General features: G+C 64.2%; 1 protein-coding gene across 1 annotated transcript; it reads left to right on the forward strand.

The window, feature by feature from the left end:
* Positions 1–448: 448 nt before the first annotated feature.
* Positions 449–15,406, forward strand: LOC121487511 (annexin A8). Its single transcript, XM_041749315.1, has 12 exons — positions 449–566; positions 4,067–4,157; positions 4,875–4,969; positions 6,333–6,446; positions 7,161–7,251; positions 7,797–7,876; positions 8,252–8,311; positions 9,286–9,379; positions 9,583–9,678; positions 11,260–11,318; positions 12,298–12,420; positions 14,686–15,406. The coding sequence occupies exons 1-12, from the start codon at positions 546–548 to the stop codon at positions 14,743–14,745; spliced, it is 984 nt and encodes a 327-aa protein (XP_041605249.1). The 5' UTR covers positions 449–545; the 3' UTR covers positions 14,746–15,406.
* The last annotated feature ends 346 nt before the right edge of the window (positions 15,407–15,752 follow it).

Here is a 15,752-nt window from a genome sequence, read left to right on the forward strand (position 1 = left end):
CTTCCCTGGGAGCTGGGCCTCCCCTGGGCGGCAGGGTCCCCCCGGGGCGGTGGGGTTGCAGGAACTGGGGTCAGGAATTGGGGCACAGGGCGTGTGTCCCTGCAGCGCAGGGACTGCACCTGCCCCCAGGGCTTGAGGCCGACAAGGACGGTGGGGGGGGGGCTCGGGCGGCTGGGCCGGGCGGGGGCTCCCCTGCTGCTGGCGGGCCTGCTGTCCTTCTTCCCTAGGGAGGCCCCAGCAGAGACGGACACGCGGCCAGCGAGCTCTGTGGGCCTTGTGGGTCCCAAGGCTGGGACTGTGATTTCCCGTCCACAGAACAGCCCAGCCCACGCCCTGGCAGAGGCGGCACATTCCAGGCCCGGGAGGTGCTGGGAGGTGCGGGGTGGGGAGGGGGGGGGCAGGGCGGGGCTGGGTGGGGCCGCAGCTGCTCGCCTGCCACCCCCCTCAAAGGACAGCCTGGGCCAGTCCTGCGGACTCTGGAGAGAGGGAAGGCCGCCCCCAGCTCCGCATCCCTGGGGACAGGCAATCCATTGGGAGGCAGCAGGATGGCCTGGTGGAAAGCCTGGGTGAGTGGGGAGCAAGTGGCCGAGGGTGGGGCTCCTGGGGGGCTGGGGAGGGGTGCGCTCAGTCACCATCGCCCAGCACGGGACACCACACCAGACAGAGGGGACAGAGGGGCGGGCGGATGAAGGGAGAGGGGAGCCTGGGGGCTAGGGGCTGGAGGGGAGGCTGAAGGGGGGGTGAGGGGCAAGGGGATGGGGAGGCTAGGGGGGCCTAGAGAGGGGCTGGGGGGTGGGGGGAGATGGGGAGACTGCGGAGGGCTGGGGGAGCCTGGTGGGGGGCCGTGGGGGCCAGGGGTTGGGGGGTAGGCTGAGGGGGGTCAGGAGGGGGGCTGGGGGCCAAGGGCTGGGCCCAGAGGCAGAGCCAGGCAGGCAGGGGTTGTGTTTGAGGCACTCATGCATGTGGGGGGTCTGTGTGCACACGCGTGTGTCAGAGGAGACCCAGGCAGACGGTTCCCCCGTAGAGGGAACAGTAGTGGAGGCACAGAGGGGGGGTGGGGGAGCCGGAGAGAGGCCCCAAGGAGCAGGCGAACAAGCGTGTCCTAAAGCCTGAGGGGCTTGGGCTTTCCCCTCAGAGCAGCAGGGCCACTGGAGGTCCTTGAGCTGGTGCCAGGACTGAAAGCCCCACCCCGGGGCATGGGGGCAGCCCACGGCTCCACCGGGAAGGGGACGAGGGCCTGGGGACGAGGGCCTGGGCGCGAGTTGTCGGCTGGGCCAGTCTGTGCCTCCTTTACAGAGACCGAGTCTGCTCAGGGTCCCCGGGTGGCCTCATGTCCGGAAAAGGCCAAGGTGTGGCTGCTCCCCAACCTGACAGTCACAGGCAGAGCTGAGTCACCTTTCCAGGGTTACGCCCCTGTCTGGACACGCCCACGCAGGCCCAGGGCCCAGGCCGACCCCCTACTGCGGGCGCTTCGGGGCGCCTGGGGCCCACAGCCCACCACAGATGCTGGGGCTCTGCTTCCGGAGTTATACCTCTTGTTCCCCGAAGCTCCGGGCTGGGGAGAGGCTGAGGCTTCTCGGGGCAGCGGGTCACAAGGCTCCCTCAGGCAGCGCCAGCTTCGGGTGAGACAAAGGCCCCACGGTGGTGCCAGTGCCGAGGCCCACGTCGGGGAGGGCCTGAGTCACCAGCCCGGTGGCGGTAGCAGGAGGAGGCAGCTGGTGAGTCAGGCCCTGAGCAGGAGCCAGCAGCGCCTCTCAGCAGCCGCGCCCCCCCAGCACCCCACGCCCAGCTCCTGGGCAGTCACGCTCACGCTCCGCTGCCCACCGACATGGCTGCTGTCAGGGCGTGAGCACGGCACCCCTGGCCTGGCAGGAAGGAGCGACTCAGGCAGTGGTCGGGCAGCTCAGGCCACACAAGCAAGGGGACAGCACAGGGTGCACACAACCGGCAGCGGGAGACCGAATGGGCTCTTCTGGCTGGAATGCGCACGGGGACCCCTTTCCAACGCTGCCGGCTGAGACACGGGCACTAAGAATCGAGATGGGAAATTTGTTACCAGACATTCGAGACTCAAAGGAAGAGTTATAGAGTTTCTCCTCTGTTAGTCAAAAGGAATATCCCTATAGACCCCCCCCCCAGATGGGGCGTGCTTTCAGGATCTCATCAGGGCTTGAAGGATGCGTGGATGGTGGGTGGGTGGGTGGGGGTGGACGGATGGATGGTGGGTGGGTGATGGATGGATAGAAGGATGGACATGGTGATTAAATGAATGAATAAACGGATGGGTGGGTGGGTGTGGCCATTGAGTGGGTGCAGAATGGATGACTGGGTGAACGGATGAGTGGACTGGGGGGTGGGTAGCTGGGAAAGTAGGTGAGTGGGTGGGGGGCAAATGGAGCAATGAATAGGGGAGAGGGAGTAGGGAAACAAGCCAGGACTGAGCTCCTTCCCACGGGGTATCTCTGAGGCTCCTTTGACACCCGTCTCGTCTCCGCACTCCTCCACCATCCCTCTCTCCACGACACTCACTTGAGGAGGATCGTTCACTTTCACCTTCGAGGTTCTAGGGGCCCGGGGCTAAAGTGCCCTGCGGCCGGCCCGGGTCAGGGGTCCGGATCCGGGCAGGGCCCAGGCGCTTCGGTTAGCTTGTTTCCCAGCTTCCAGGGCGTCCTCCAGTTCCTTCTAATCCTGACGCTCTGTCCCCCGTGAGCCTGCGGACTTGCACTGGCCCCGGGACGCCCAGCTGGGGTGCTGGCTCCCTGCTTCTTGCTAGCACCCGCTTCCCGGGAGGAGGCAGCCTCACCTCCAACTTGCCCCTCTTCCCGGCCTGTCTGCTCTCTCTCGAAGCAGCGTGCTCAGCTACAGAAGCCTGTCCTGACTCACCCCGTGCGCTGCGGTCTGGGGGGGCTGTCCTTCCCCAGAGGAGCCTGGGGGTGGGGGTGGCAGTGCTTGCCCCCACATGGCACCAACTGGGAGAGGCCACCGATCCGGAGCCCACACCCCAGGGTGGGAGCAGTGGCAGGGGCAGGGGCACGGGGTTGTGGTTCCGGCCGGTGCAAGCCTAGAGACGGAGGAGCCCCCGCAGAGGGGACACAGCAGCCCCGGAGCCCAGAGGGGAGCAGCACCCTGCAGCAGGCCAGGCAGGCTATGGGCTCTCAGGGGACCCTCACTCAGAGGAGCTCCCCTACCAGGCCTGAGTCACCCCAAGAGTGCGTGTGGCCTGCCTAACCCCGCGGAAGCCGCCTCCCTGGATGTTCACCATCCATGCTCCTTGGTACCCCTGCACCCCTCCCCAGGGCCCCACCCTTCTCCTCCTGAGCTCCCACTTACCCCCCCGCCCCCGAACCTCCCCCAGCCGCAGGGATCCTAGCAGGACAGATCCAGGAACAGCTCTGGTAAGAGGCTTGATGCAGAAAGCTGTAGGGCCCCCCTGAGGACAGCTAGGTGGCTGGGAGTGCAGTGGTGCTGATTGCTGGGCCTGTCACCCCAATAAACCACTACGGCCCTTCCTTGGGCCCCCCAGGGCCTCCCCCTGGCTCTTCCCTCCCCCTGATCCCCCCAGGGCCTCCTCCTGGCTCTTCCCTCCTCCTGACACCAAAGGCCTCAGGAGAGGAGTGGGGGCAGTGCCTCAGGGGCCACAGTGCCAGCCGCCTTGAAGCGTCAGCACACCCCGACCCCCCAGGGCTGGCTGGGGTGAGGGGCTGACAGCTGAGATTCCATCCGTCAGGATGGCTGTGGGCGTGGAGCAGCTCGGCTCTGCCTCACCTTCCTCACGACGCCCCTGCAGCCACCCTGACGGGACAGGCCTGCCTTGGGCGAGGCAGCTGATGGACACACGGGGCCCCCACCCCAAGCCCCGGCTTCTGCAGCCCTGAAGGAGCAGGAGCACAAGCGGGTGCCTGCCGAGCAGATCTTCGTCCGGGGTGCAGGGTCAGAGAGGGCCACCAGGCAGGGGAGGGGGCGGGCCTTGTGCCCCCCAGCAGGTGCAGGGCAGGTGCAAGGTGGGCTGGTGGTCTGCTCTGCCAGCCGCGTGCCCCCCTCCAAACGAGCCCGGGTTCTTTTGCAGATGGAACAGGAGGGTGTTACAGTGAAGGGCAGCCCCCACTTCAACCCGGAGCCCGACGCGGAGGCCCTGTACACAGCCATGAAGGGCATTGGTGGGTGGCGTCCTCACAGGCCCTCTGGGGGGTCGAGTAGGGGCCGCCCTGGAAGCCTGCAGGCACCCCCAGCCTGCCCCGCGCTGGAGCCGAGGGAGGGAGTCTGGGCCTGCCCAGTCGGGGGAAGGGGCACCGGCTGTCTGTGGGCACGTGCGTCCTGCGTGGGCCTGAGCCTGCTGGCCCCCAGACTGGCCTCGCAGCTCCCGTGCCCCGTGGGCTGGGGGTGGGGGGTGGGCAGTTCTGTGGGCTGAACTGGGCCCTGGGGCCTCCTTCGGGGCCAGCGGGCTCGTGCCTGCAGAGGCCAGGGCTGCGTCCTTCCTAGAGGAACCCCCCGCGGCCTCCACTTCTGGGAGGGCTCAGCTCTCACCTCCACTTTGGGAGAAAGCAGGTGCTCCGGGAATGGGCAGCTTGAACCTTCTGCTGGGCCCTGGGTCCCACTTGCTCCCGCAGCAGAGGAGCTTGCAGGGAGGGGGTCTCTCCCTGGGGGATGTCCCAGGCAGCCCGGAAGGAAGGCCACAGGGTCCTCGGATTCCACCCCTGCCCCCCCAGCCCCCAACATGCGGCCAGGAGGGGAGGGGAAGGGAGGGGAGGGGAGGGTGGAGGAGCCTGTGCCTGCTGTCTTCTCCACCCCAGGAGAGCTGAGAGCCATCAGGTTCTGGAGCTGGGAGTGTGTGGGGCTGCCCTCCCCTGCGCAGCTCATGCCTCGCACCCCCACAGGGACCAACGAGCAGGCCATCATCGATGTGCTCACCAGGAGGAGCAACATGCAGAGGCAGCAAATCGCCAGGTCCTTCAAGGCCCAGTTTGGCAAGGTAGGGGAGAGGGGGGGGGAGGAGCAGAGGCATGGCTGCAGCGGGGAGCCTCGCCTAGAGCAAGGCCTCTGGGGGGCACCCGGTGCTACACACACTAGTTGTTTATCTGAGGTCAGTAATTCACCAGCCGCCTGTGCTCTATCTGCTTAAGGTACTTGTGGGTCCCCCACCCCCTCCCCGCTCCCCCAGCTCCCTCCTCCCTGCTCTGCCCCCCCTTCCCTCTCAGCCCCCCTCCCCCCTCCTCCAGCTCCTGCACCCCCTTGGCCCCCTCCCCCTTCTCCCCTCCTCCCTTCCATCCTGGCTGCCCTAGCTCTCCACACCCAAGGCTCCCCACACCCGGGGCTCCCTGCTCCCTACCCCCTCTTCCGCTCCACCCCCACCCCGTCTCTCACCAGCCTCTATAGCCCCATCCTTGAGCTACGTCGCCCCCTCTCTGTGCTTTGCTCACTCTGCTCCCAGAGCCTGGAAGGCCTTCTCTTTCCCATGGTTCCCAGTTCCGGGGCAGAGGTGCGGCCAGGCTCCCCTCTGTCCTGCGGCTGGACCCCCTCTGTACCCCCTTTGTGTCCGCTTGCTCGGCCTCGAGGCAGCTCCAGAGGCAGGGAGCACAGCCACTGGACCCCTTTTCTCTCTCCCCTCCCTCCACCCCCAGGATAGAGCCAGGCATCGAGGGTCCTACCTAAGCACAGGTGCAGGGGCACCCAGAGGTCCTTGGTTTGGGGATTTAATGCCAGAAGGTGACCAACGAAGCCCAATCTTTCCAGGAGGCACCACATGCACTATTTTTTTTTTTAGTAATTTCTTTCTCTTAACCTTCCCAACTGTGCATTATTCTCTTTATTCGGCGTTAGGGAAAACCGATGTTCTAAGGTAAGCGCCACAATCCCAGACCTGTGAGCAGCAAGGTGGGGATTTAAATCCAAATCTGACGAGGCCCTTGGTCCCCGGCTCCACTGTACAGATCAGCAGGGCATGGCCTCGGGCTTCTTGGTGAGACACTGCCCCTGGAAGGAGGCCCAGGTGACACGGGCTCGCCTTTGTTCCTGCACATGCTGGGTGCCTGTGGCCACCTTGGGACTTGACAGCGAGCAACCACAAAGATGCACGTGGGGCTATAATGTGCCCAGCGCTGCCCCGAGAGCTCAAGGGGCCCGTGTCTCCTCCAGCCCCCCTAGCAGTGTATAGGGCAGGAGTGGCACCATCCCCGCGTGGCAGGTGAGGGTCCTGGTGCTCAGAGAGCCTGAGTTCCTGGCCCGAGAAATGACAGCCGTGGCCCGCGGGGGAGCCCACAGAGTCCACCAGAGCCCCTGGGACCCGCCACCACTCGGGTGCACCTGCACCTTACCTTTCCTTCTTCCTGCGTTAGGACCTCACCGAGACCTTGCAGTCGGAGCTGAGCGGCAAGTTCGAGAGGCTCATGGTGGCGCTCATGTACCCGCCCTACAGATACGAGGCCAAGGAGCTGCATGAGGCCATGAAGGTAACTGAGGGGGCGGGGCGCAGAAGCCCTGTGGCCCTGTGGAGTCGCTGCTGGGGATGCCTTCCCTACAGGGGCCTGGCCGTGGGACCCCCGAGCCCCCTTGAGCCACCTTTTGGGATGGCCAAGCCCCGTGAGCCCGCAGCCTGCTGCCCAGACTGCCACTGGACCCAGACTGGCGGGTGTCTGCCATCCCATGGCCACCAGGGAGCCAGGTCAGCACTTCTCAGGACAGCGCTGGAGCAGGGGCGCGGGACATGGGACATCTGTGTGTGTGGGGGGGTCCTCAGATTGCCCACGACCCCCACCGCTCCTTTAGCACCCGCAGATAACGAGGGAGGCAGGGCCGGGGCCTGTCATCGTCTCCACCGAGAGGACACTTGCTGGGTGCACTGGGCACCGTCACACCTGTTACCTCCCATCGTCCTGTGGGGGGGGGGGCCTGCTCTTCATCCCAGGACAATGAGGATGCTTGGGTTCAGCAGGGGGGCATGACCCGGTGACCTGCAGGAGACCACCAGCACGGGGCAGGGCCGAGACACAGCTCCCGTCGCCCGCCCTTAGGATCCGCCCCTGGAGACACGCGTGCAGCTTCCGCAGAGGCCCCACGGGAGGGCCAGGGGCGCAGTGCCCACCGACCCTCCTCCCGAGGCCCTTCCTCAGACGCAGCGGGCGAGCGCAGGCGGAGCTCTCCCACACACCAGGGTTTATCCACAGGGCTTGGGCACCAAAGAGGGGGTCATCATTGAAATCCTGGCTTCTCGGACCAAGAATCACCTGCGGGAGATAATGAAGGCGTACGAGGCAGGTACGGGAGGGCTGGGCCTCGGCTGGGAGCGGCCTGGTAGGCGGCGAGGGGCGAGCCGTGCGCTGGGCCTCCCCGGGAAGGCTCTTCTGCACATGGCCGCTGCGAACCTGCTGGGTGTCCCGTCCTGTCCTGTGCCGGATGCTCTCGAAGCTCCTTAGGCCCACAGGCGCGGCTGGCCCCGGGAGCCGAGCAGGGAGGCCCTGCTGCAAGGGGCGAAGGGGGCCCACAGGCCTGCGATCTGGCGCCCCCGGGACGCGAGGCAGGCAGAAGCCAGCCTGTCCCCGCCAAGTGGAGCAGAGCCCGCAGGCAGCCCCCAAGGAGGTGCCCGGGTGGACCTATCCCTGTACTCTGAGCTCGGCCATGTGTGGTGCGGCATCCTCGTTCTGAGTGACCACCAGGTGCTGGAGCCACCGCCGTCGGGCTTGGCGCAGGGTGTCCCCGCCCCGGGACTCGTCCTTACCAGGAGGCCTCCGTGGAGAGAAGCACGGGAGACGGGGCGGGGGGAGGACCGAGCGTCTGTGCCTCAGGCTCCCATCTCCCCTCAGACTACAGGTCCAGCCTGGAAGAAGACATCCAGGCCGACACCAGTGGCTACCTGGAGAGGATCCTGGTGTGCCTGCTGCAGGTAGCGCTGCTCGGCTTCCTGGGAGCCCCCGTCCGGCCCACCCCAGCAGCTGGGCTCGGGAGGGGGGAGTCAGAGCCTGGCTTCTCGGACACGTCAGTGTGGCTGGGGCCTCGCACCCCTGCCCGGCACGGCCTTGCGGGATGGCCCAGGACGGGGAGGAGGCACTGGTGGCAGCAGGCCCCTACTGCCCGCCCCAGGCGGTGCATGTGGTTTCCCGCGCTCCTGCGTCCCCAGCTCCCAGAGGCTCACTAGTGTCACCTCTGGGTGAGGAATCCGGCCTGGAGAAGGGTACCCGGCCTGCGAAGTCCCTGCGGCCCAAGGGCGCTGCAGCCCCGCCGCCCTCCTGCCGGTCGCAGCCGCTGCTTCTGTTTCTAGGGCAGCAGGGATGATGTGAGTGGTTTCGTGGACCCGGGACAGGCTGTCCAAGATGCACAGGTGAGGCCAGTCACCACGCCCGCAGCTTCCGCCCTGTGGGCCTCCTGCTGCACCCCTGCATCCTGACCCCGGGGGCTGATGCTCAAGGCTTCCATGCGACACTAGGCCAGGCTGGGACCCGCTCAGCTCTCTGGACACCTGTGCCCGCGGAGTTCCAGAAGGAAGGGGCGGCTGTTGGGGAGACCTAGAAATGGGGAGGAGGGCAACTGGGGGGGGTCCACTGAAGCTCAGGAACAGCCATGGACGGGGATGTGGGGCCACTGAGGACCAGAGGGGAGCGTTCTGGTCGGTGCCTAGAGATGCTCAGGGGCAGGGCGGTACCAGAGCAGCGGGGCAGGGCCCAGGGAGGCGGGGCCTCAGCAGAGGCGGGGCCTCGGGTGGGGCGGGGCCCCAGGTGAGGAGGGGCCTCAGCGGAGACAGGGCGGGGCCCAGGGAGGCGGAGCCCCAGGAGGGGCGGGGCCTCAGGCGGGGCGGGGCCTCAGCGGAGGCAGGGCGGGGCCCAGGGAGGCGGAGCCTCAGCAGAGGCGGGGCCTCGGGCGGGGCGGGGCCCCAGGCGAGGAGGGGCCTCAGCGGAGACAGGGCGGGGCCCAGGGAGGCGGGGCCCCAGGAGGGGCAGGGCCTCAGGCGGTGGGGCGGGGCCCCAGGCGAGGAGGGGCCTCAGCGGAGACAGGGCGGGGCCCAGGGAGGCGGAGCCCCAGGAGGGGCAGGGCCTCAGGCGGTGGGGCGGTACCCCAGGGGCGGGGCCTCAGGGTGGGCGGGGCCTCGGGAGGCGGGTCCCAGGGAGGCGGGGCCCCAGGCAGGGCAGGACCCCAAGGGAGGGGCCCAGCAGCTTCTGGGCAGACTTCCAGAAGGGATTCTAATTTCTTGGGGACAGCAAGCCAGGAGGGCAAGCCAGGAGGGCCGGGTGGGTGGATGGGCGCTGACCCCCGCTCCGTGCCCTCTTTCGTGGCCCCTTGCGGTGGCCGCAATGCCAGGATCTGTACGCAGCGGGCGAGAAGATTCACGGGACGGACGAGATGAAATTCATCACCATCCTGTGCACCCGCAGCGCCACCCACCTGCTGAGAGGTACTGGGGAGGGGGGAGGCCCGTCAGGCTCCAGCAGGGCTGGCCGCAGGGCCCGGGAAGCGGGGGACACCGCCAGGGAGCCTGGACCCTGTCCCTGAGAACCGGGCGGAGGTCGCGGGTGGCACGGGGATGTGCAGTCTCCGTCTGCGGTGCTGGGTGCACGGAGATCTGCAGGTCCCCTAAGAGGAGGCGTCTCCCCACAGTGTTTGAGGAATACGAGAGCATCGCAGGCAAGAGCATTGAGGACAGCATCAAGAGTGAGACCCATGGCTCCCTGGAGGAGGCCATGCTCACAGTGGGTAAGAGACGGCTCGGTGCTCAGACACCTGGTGTCCGCAGCCACGGGGCTCCGCGCTGGCCCAGGGCACAGTAGCAAGGGGGTCCCCATGTCCACCTTCAAGGGGCCCGTGCCTCCAGGCCACACGCATGAGCTCCTGGGCCCAGGACACGGGAACTGCTCCACCCTGCTGTCTCCAGGGTGCCATGTCCTGCCCCCATAACCCCTGTGCGGTGTGTGTGCCAGCGTGAGTGTGAGCATTGGTGTGTATGTGAGGGCATGTGCACACTGGCAGGATCGTGCCTGGCCCCAGGCCTGCACACGCCCTCAGCAACCACACAGGGAACGTCTTGGTTGTGATGTTAAGCCCTAAACAAAATCATCCGTCCAGACCTTAGCAGGGGCCCTAGTCTCTGCCTTGGTTGCCCTTTGAAGGGATGATGATGTCTAGTTGCAGTCCAGACTCCACGCCTGATGATCTGACACTGGGGCCGCTGGGCACCTTCCCTCAAGCCTGACGTCAAGTGTACTTAGACCAAGGTGCAGAGCTGAGGTCACAGGGTGCAGAGCTGTGGTCACAGGGAGAGGTGTCCATGCACAGCCGAGGCCCAGGGGCAGAGGGGCTTTTCCTCTGCTCCCTCCCATCATGGAGCCACGGCTAGGGCACCAGGGCGAGGGCACACACCCCCACGCCAGGCTGGCCCCACTCAGGGTCGGTCAGGGGAGCTCCACACATGTGTGGGTGCACTGCGACCTCAACAGTTCCCGGCCGCTTTGACTGCTGCGATGAAAACCAGTCCGGGCTGGGGCGTCTCAGTGCGGACCCTGCCCCAGCGCGAGTCAGCCCATGTGGGGTCTGGACGACCTCCTGGATAAACCTTCAGGCAGGGAAGAGCAAAGGGGCGCGGTGGCCCCACACGGGGCGCTTGCTCCTCAGTTGTCCTTGAGGACGCCCACCGCTCAGTTCCAGGCCAGGGCAGAGCAAGGCAGGCAGGTCAGGGAGTGGGTCACAGCCCTCAGCGGAGAGCTGAACAACGGCAAGGCCCATGCCCTCTCCGCTGCCCTGAGTAAAGTGCCAATCTCCCAGACCCAGGTGCCGAGTCTGAAGCAGCACCCACGAAAGCAAACACGGGCTGGCTCCCTGGGCCAGACGTGCCGGTGCCCCGGTGCTCCAGAGCTGGGCTCTGCCGCCACGTGGAAATTCAGACGGAGGAGCCTTACTGACACGTGACGTGCAGAGGGCACCTGAGGCCTGTGGGCACCAGTCCTGGTTCCTCTGTGGAGCTGAGGGCCGGATTCTGGGCAGAGCTGGCTCTGTAGCGTTGGGGCCCAGGGGCTGCCCTGGACAGAGCCGGGCCAGGTGGGCCAGCCCTACAGACCCCGTGCGTTCGTGGCTCACCCTTGGCCTGTGCCCAGGGCCCCTGGCTTCCTGGCCTGCCCTCCCTACACAGGACAGAGCCTCTCGAAGCCAGGCAGTGCATACACAACTAGGCCAGGAACCGCATGATGCTCCCCCCCAAGATCTGAGGCAAGGGGTAAATCAGTAAACACGTACATGTGCCACCACAACCCGTAGCACTGACAGAGCTTTCCTGTTTGCCAGTGAAGTGCACGCGGAACCTCCACAGCTTCTTCGCCGAGCGGCTCTACTATGCCCTGAAGGTAACGGTTCTGTCCTCTGTGCCCCCCCGTTCTCCTCCCCTCTCGGTTCCGACATCAAAGCTGGGGCGGTCAGAGCCACCACTGTGACACGCGTGTCTCCTCTCACTCCAGCCCCTTGCTGGGCCGAACGCTCTATCGGCAGAGGGTAAACTGAGTCCAGGGAAGGGAAGCCACGGGTGAATTTGAGCAGGTGTTTTCACAGGTGTGCAGTGCACTGACCTCTCCTAACAACCCTGTGAAGCCTGTGTCATGACCGCCATCCCACGGATGGCGCAGCTAAGGCTTGTGATCCAGGTCACGCAGCTGGCACCTGGTGGAGCCTCGGTTTGAACCCAGGCCAGTCCTGCTTCCTTTTCATGCCACCATGTGATGCCCTTGGGTGAGCCCAGGTCGACACGGCCAGGACATCAGGGCGCCCTTTGCACGGACGTGCAGAGGGAGGCTGCCACACGCGGCCCTCCTCCTCCGTGCACGCCAGGAGCGCCGGCCCGGGCTCACCTGTGGCCCAAGAGGCAGCGCTGGGCATCCCAGCCCGTCGGGCCCACGGCTGGGCCGTGGGAGCAGGTGACGATGAAGGCGGGAAGGTGTTGCTGGGGAACTGGCCGCTTAAGCTGAATTTCACGATGTTGCTGCTCTAGGGAGAAGTCTTCCTCCTGGAGCAGGGAGCATCCTGCGTCTCGAATCCCATGTGCAAGCACTACAAACACACACACACACACACACACATACACATACACACACTCGCTGCCCTTGGGGCCTTTGGCTCCCAGTACGGGCAGACATGTGGGCCGGAGGGAGAAGAAATGAAGGGAATCCCCGAGTCACGGAAGCAGCCTTCTCAGCGCTTCCCCCGAAGTAGAGGCCCGTTCCCGTATCCCCGGCCCCGAGGAAGGGCCTGCCCCAGAGCACAGACCTGTATGTTGGCAGGGACTGGACTGGAGAGGCCAGCAGTGACTGTTGACCGCTGCCTCTTATCCAGGGAGCAGGGACGCGCGATGGGACCCTGATAAGAAACATCGTTTCGAGGAGTGAGATTGACTTAAATCTCATCAAGTGTCAGTTCACGAAGATGTACGGCAAGACCCTTGGCAGCATGATTGAGGTGAGCCGCGAGGTCCCGATTCTACCTCCGGGGTGACCCGGGGGCTGGGCCACAGCCCACATCACCTGTGTCCATCCCTTCCCAGTAGGGGTCTCATTCTGCATTTGTTGTCATGCAGTGTGTGGGGACAGGCAAGGGGGTCGGTACGGTGGGGGGGGGGGGGCGAGGGGCCAGGGCAGGCACAAGGCCAGACCACGGAGGCCTGGGCGCTTCACGCCTATGGTTGGCTTTGCCCTGGACTCCCGGGCACCCCTTTGAAAAGAACACCCCGAGCCCTAGCAAAGGAAACCACATCTGGACGCCAGCGACAGGGAGTCGTTTGGGAGGAATCAGGCAGGCGCCCTCGCATCCAGGCTTCGGTAGTCGGAGCAGCACAATTTTAAGGAGATGAGTCAGATGAAATAGCTTTTCTAGTCATTAATGCAAATGAGGCCTTGACTATTTCATTAAGGGAAGCCACACCTGGAGGTAGGTCCCAAGTCTTCCCTGGCTGCTAAGTCAGATCCCTAAGCTATTCTAGAAATGTCTGTTGTCAACCGTATTTCCAAGAAACACGCAGCTCACACTATGTTTAAAGAAAAAAAGGCATTTCTACTTTTTTTTTTTTAAGTATTTCTACTTTAATATGGTTCAGAATGGAGCTGCGGTAGGTGGGGGTGAAGGCTGGTGGAATTATTCTTTGTTTCGTTTTTGGCTTCCCAGCCAGTCTTGCCAAAAGACAGGAGGGCTCCCCGCAAACCAGCCCGGGCTACTGATGGCTCCCCAACACCCAGGCCCACCGAGGGTTAGGAATCTTTTTCAACCATACATAGCTTCTGGGGCCTCAGGGAGCTTCCTCTACCTTCTCAGCATCAGTTAGAAGGAGCCGCAGTCAGACGTCAGAGGAACAGCCACACTGAGCAAAAATGGTGACTTTGACCCATCCAGGGTGTAGACTTCATGAAAGGGAGAGACTTAGGAGGCTAATTGGTGCATGAGCAATAATCAATCACAGAATCCCCTGTCTACACATACAAGAAGCCCACCTTCTTCAGGCCTTGCCTGCATTTAGTTGGAATTGTGGCAAAGGTGGCCAAGTGCTTTCTTTGCGTACAGACCACTCTCTGTAGATGTCGTCAGAGAAAAAAAAAATGATTTCCAACAGCGATACCTGCATTAAAAACTCCTGCATAGAAATTAATAGGAAAATTGATTAAAAATCTTACTTATAACGTTATAGGCATGCATTTTAAAAGATAGACAAATTGGTTTTCAAAAAAAATACAGAAACAAAACTAATGTATTACAGAAATTGTTCTGTCAATAGAAAAAAAAAAAAGGGAAGGAAAGGAAGGAAGGAAAGAATTTGAAATGTGGTTAAAAATCTACCAGGAAACTTCAGGCCCAAAGGATTGTACCAGCAAATTTGAGTGAAAGTTAAGGATCCGTTGATTCCCATGAGTGGGAAGTGCCCCGGCACGTAGGACGTAGGATGTGGAGCTGGCCCAGGCCCTCCTGACCGAGCGCCCCCGGCAGCTGCGGTGCCCCCCGCTGCCCTGCTCCTCGCACACGGTGAGCTCCCCCCGTGCTGCGCAGACCCCGGCACCGCGCTCTCAGGGCCTGCCTCGCAGCTCAGGCGCCGGGTGGCCCGGAGACGTGGGGTCCCGCCGTGGGCCGTGCGGGGTCAGGCGTACCCGGATACAGGTGCCATGTGGCCCCCACGTGAGCTGCGCGGGCGAGCCCGCGCCTCCCTGCCTGCACCTCAGCACGTCTCAGGAGGCTCCCAGCCGCAGCAGCCAGAGCGGGGTGTTAGATGAGGCGGAGTCTGGGGTGGTGACAGGAGACTTGTCCCAGCTGCAGGGGCAGTGAGCGACAGCTGTGCTCTGGGTGTGCGTGCACCCGGACCCAGGCCCCGCACTGGGTGCCTTGCCTCCTGCCTCGGTTCCCTGATCTGTGACAGTCGCTGTTGAGTAAAGGGGCAGCCAGGCAGGCGCAGGGCCTGAACGGACCGTGGGGAGGCCCGCGCAGCCGGTGGAACCAGGGGCCACCAAGATGCCTTCCCCGCCCCAGAGCAGGACGGTGTCTGTGAGTCATTTCCTACATTGAGCTCCCCTGTCGTTAGGAGGAGAGTCAGAGACACAGGCGAATGTCCTGCAGTGACACAGGGTGGGCCTGCGTCCGGGGAAGGAGGAGGTGCCCGGCCTCGCTCCCCAGGGAGCACGAACGAGTCCTAGCAAGAACCTCAGCTGATAAATACCCCCGTGACTGTCTTGTCCCCGTCCCCAGGAAGACACCAGCGGTGACTACAGGAACGCCCTGCTGAACCTGGTGGGCAGTAGCGCCTGAGGGCTCAGCGCGGAGCCCGGGCTGAAAAGCTGGAGCCCCGGGGCCCTTCGGCCCACCCTTGGCCAGGGATGGGGGTGGGGTCTTGGGGCGCCCAGCTAGCCTTTCACTCCTCTATCTCCCCGCTTCTGAGGCAGCTCCAGGTGTGAGCACCGTGCTGGCCTCCCCCCCACACCCCCCAGCTTGGCCGCTGCAGGGCCACTGGGCCCGGGTTTCGCAGCTGCGCAGCCCCCCACCCCATCGACTAAATCAGGATCTGCAGAGAAAAGCCCGGAGAATGAGGCATCTCCATGCACACCTCCGCTGAGAAGTGTCCCGGAAAGGCCGGCCAGAGGCTGCGAGAACCGCGGCCTTCAGAGCACACACATGTGCACACATGTGCAGCCGACGCACGGGCCCTCGGGCCACTGGGAGGCCACCAACATTCATGCGCCAAAACCTGAGGCTGGAGGCAGGATGTACATTTGCCCTGTGTCTCACCTGCAGAGGAAAGCTGCAAACCCTTGTCCCGCCGAGGGCACATCCCCCACCCAGGCTGCACTGGCCCTGCAGGTGCCCTGCCCCTCCCTCCCCTCCACCAGCCTGCAGCTTCTCTTATTCTGACCCAGTGCCCGACACACAGATGCCTGTGTGGTGCTTTCCAGAATAAAGGTTGTGTATTCGACTCTAAGTGCCTCAGGGATTTTAGCAGTGACCAGGGAAGGACCAAATTGATCAATGTTCATAAAAGAAATCAATGATAAGATTTTGGGGGATGAATCAACCTTGAGTGCATGGGTGGGCATTTCCCAGCAAGGACACGCTGAGCTCAGAGCCTGCGGTCGCCCTAGGATAACTCAAGTAAGGATACTTCCTGCCGCTAAATTAGGATCTCTCAGAGGCAGGGGTCTTGGGCTCCTCTTCCAGCCTGTAGCTCACCTAGCTCTCAAGGGGAGTGGCTTGTGGGGAGCTGGCTGCCCTCAGCTGGTCCAGATGTGGGGTCTCCCGGCCCTAAACTAACCCTAACCCCA

This window comes from Vulpes lagopus, chromosome 3 (genome assembly GCF_018345385.1).
Source record: "Vulpes lagopus strain Blue_001 chromosome 3, ASM1834538v1, whole genome shotgun sequence".
In the NCBI taxonomy this organism is placed as follows: domain Eukaryota; kingdom Metazoa; phylum Chordata; class Mammalia; order Carnivora; family Canidae; genus Vulpes; species Vulpes lagopus.

Excerpts from the sequence above, each read along its gene's own strand:
- LOC121487511 (XM_041749315.1), top strand. The coding sequence starts at position 546 with ATGGCCTGGTGGAAAGCCTGG. Across the intron at positions 7,252-7,796 it reads AATGAAGGCGTACGAGGCAG|ACTACAGGTCCAGCCTGGAA; the intron begins GTACGGGAGGGC and ends ATCTCCCCTCAG. Across the intron at positions 12,421-14,685 it reads CCCTTGGCAGCATGATTGAG|GAAGACACCAGCGGTGACTA; the intron begins GTGAGCCGCGAG and ends CCCCGTCCCCAG.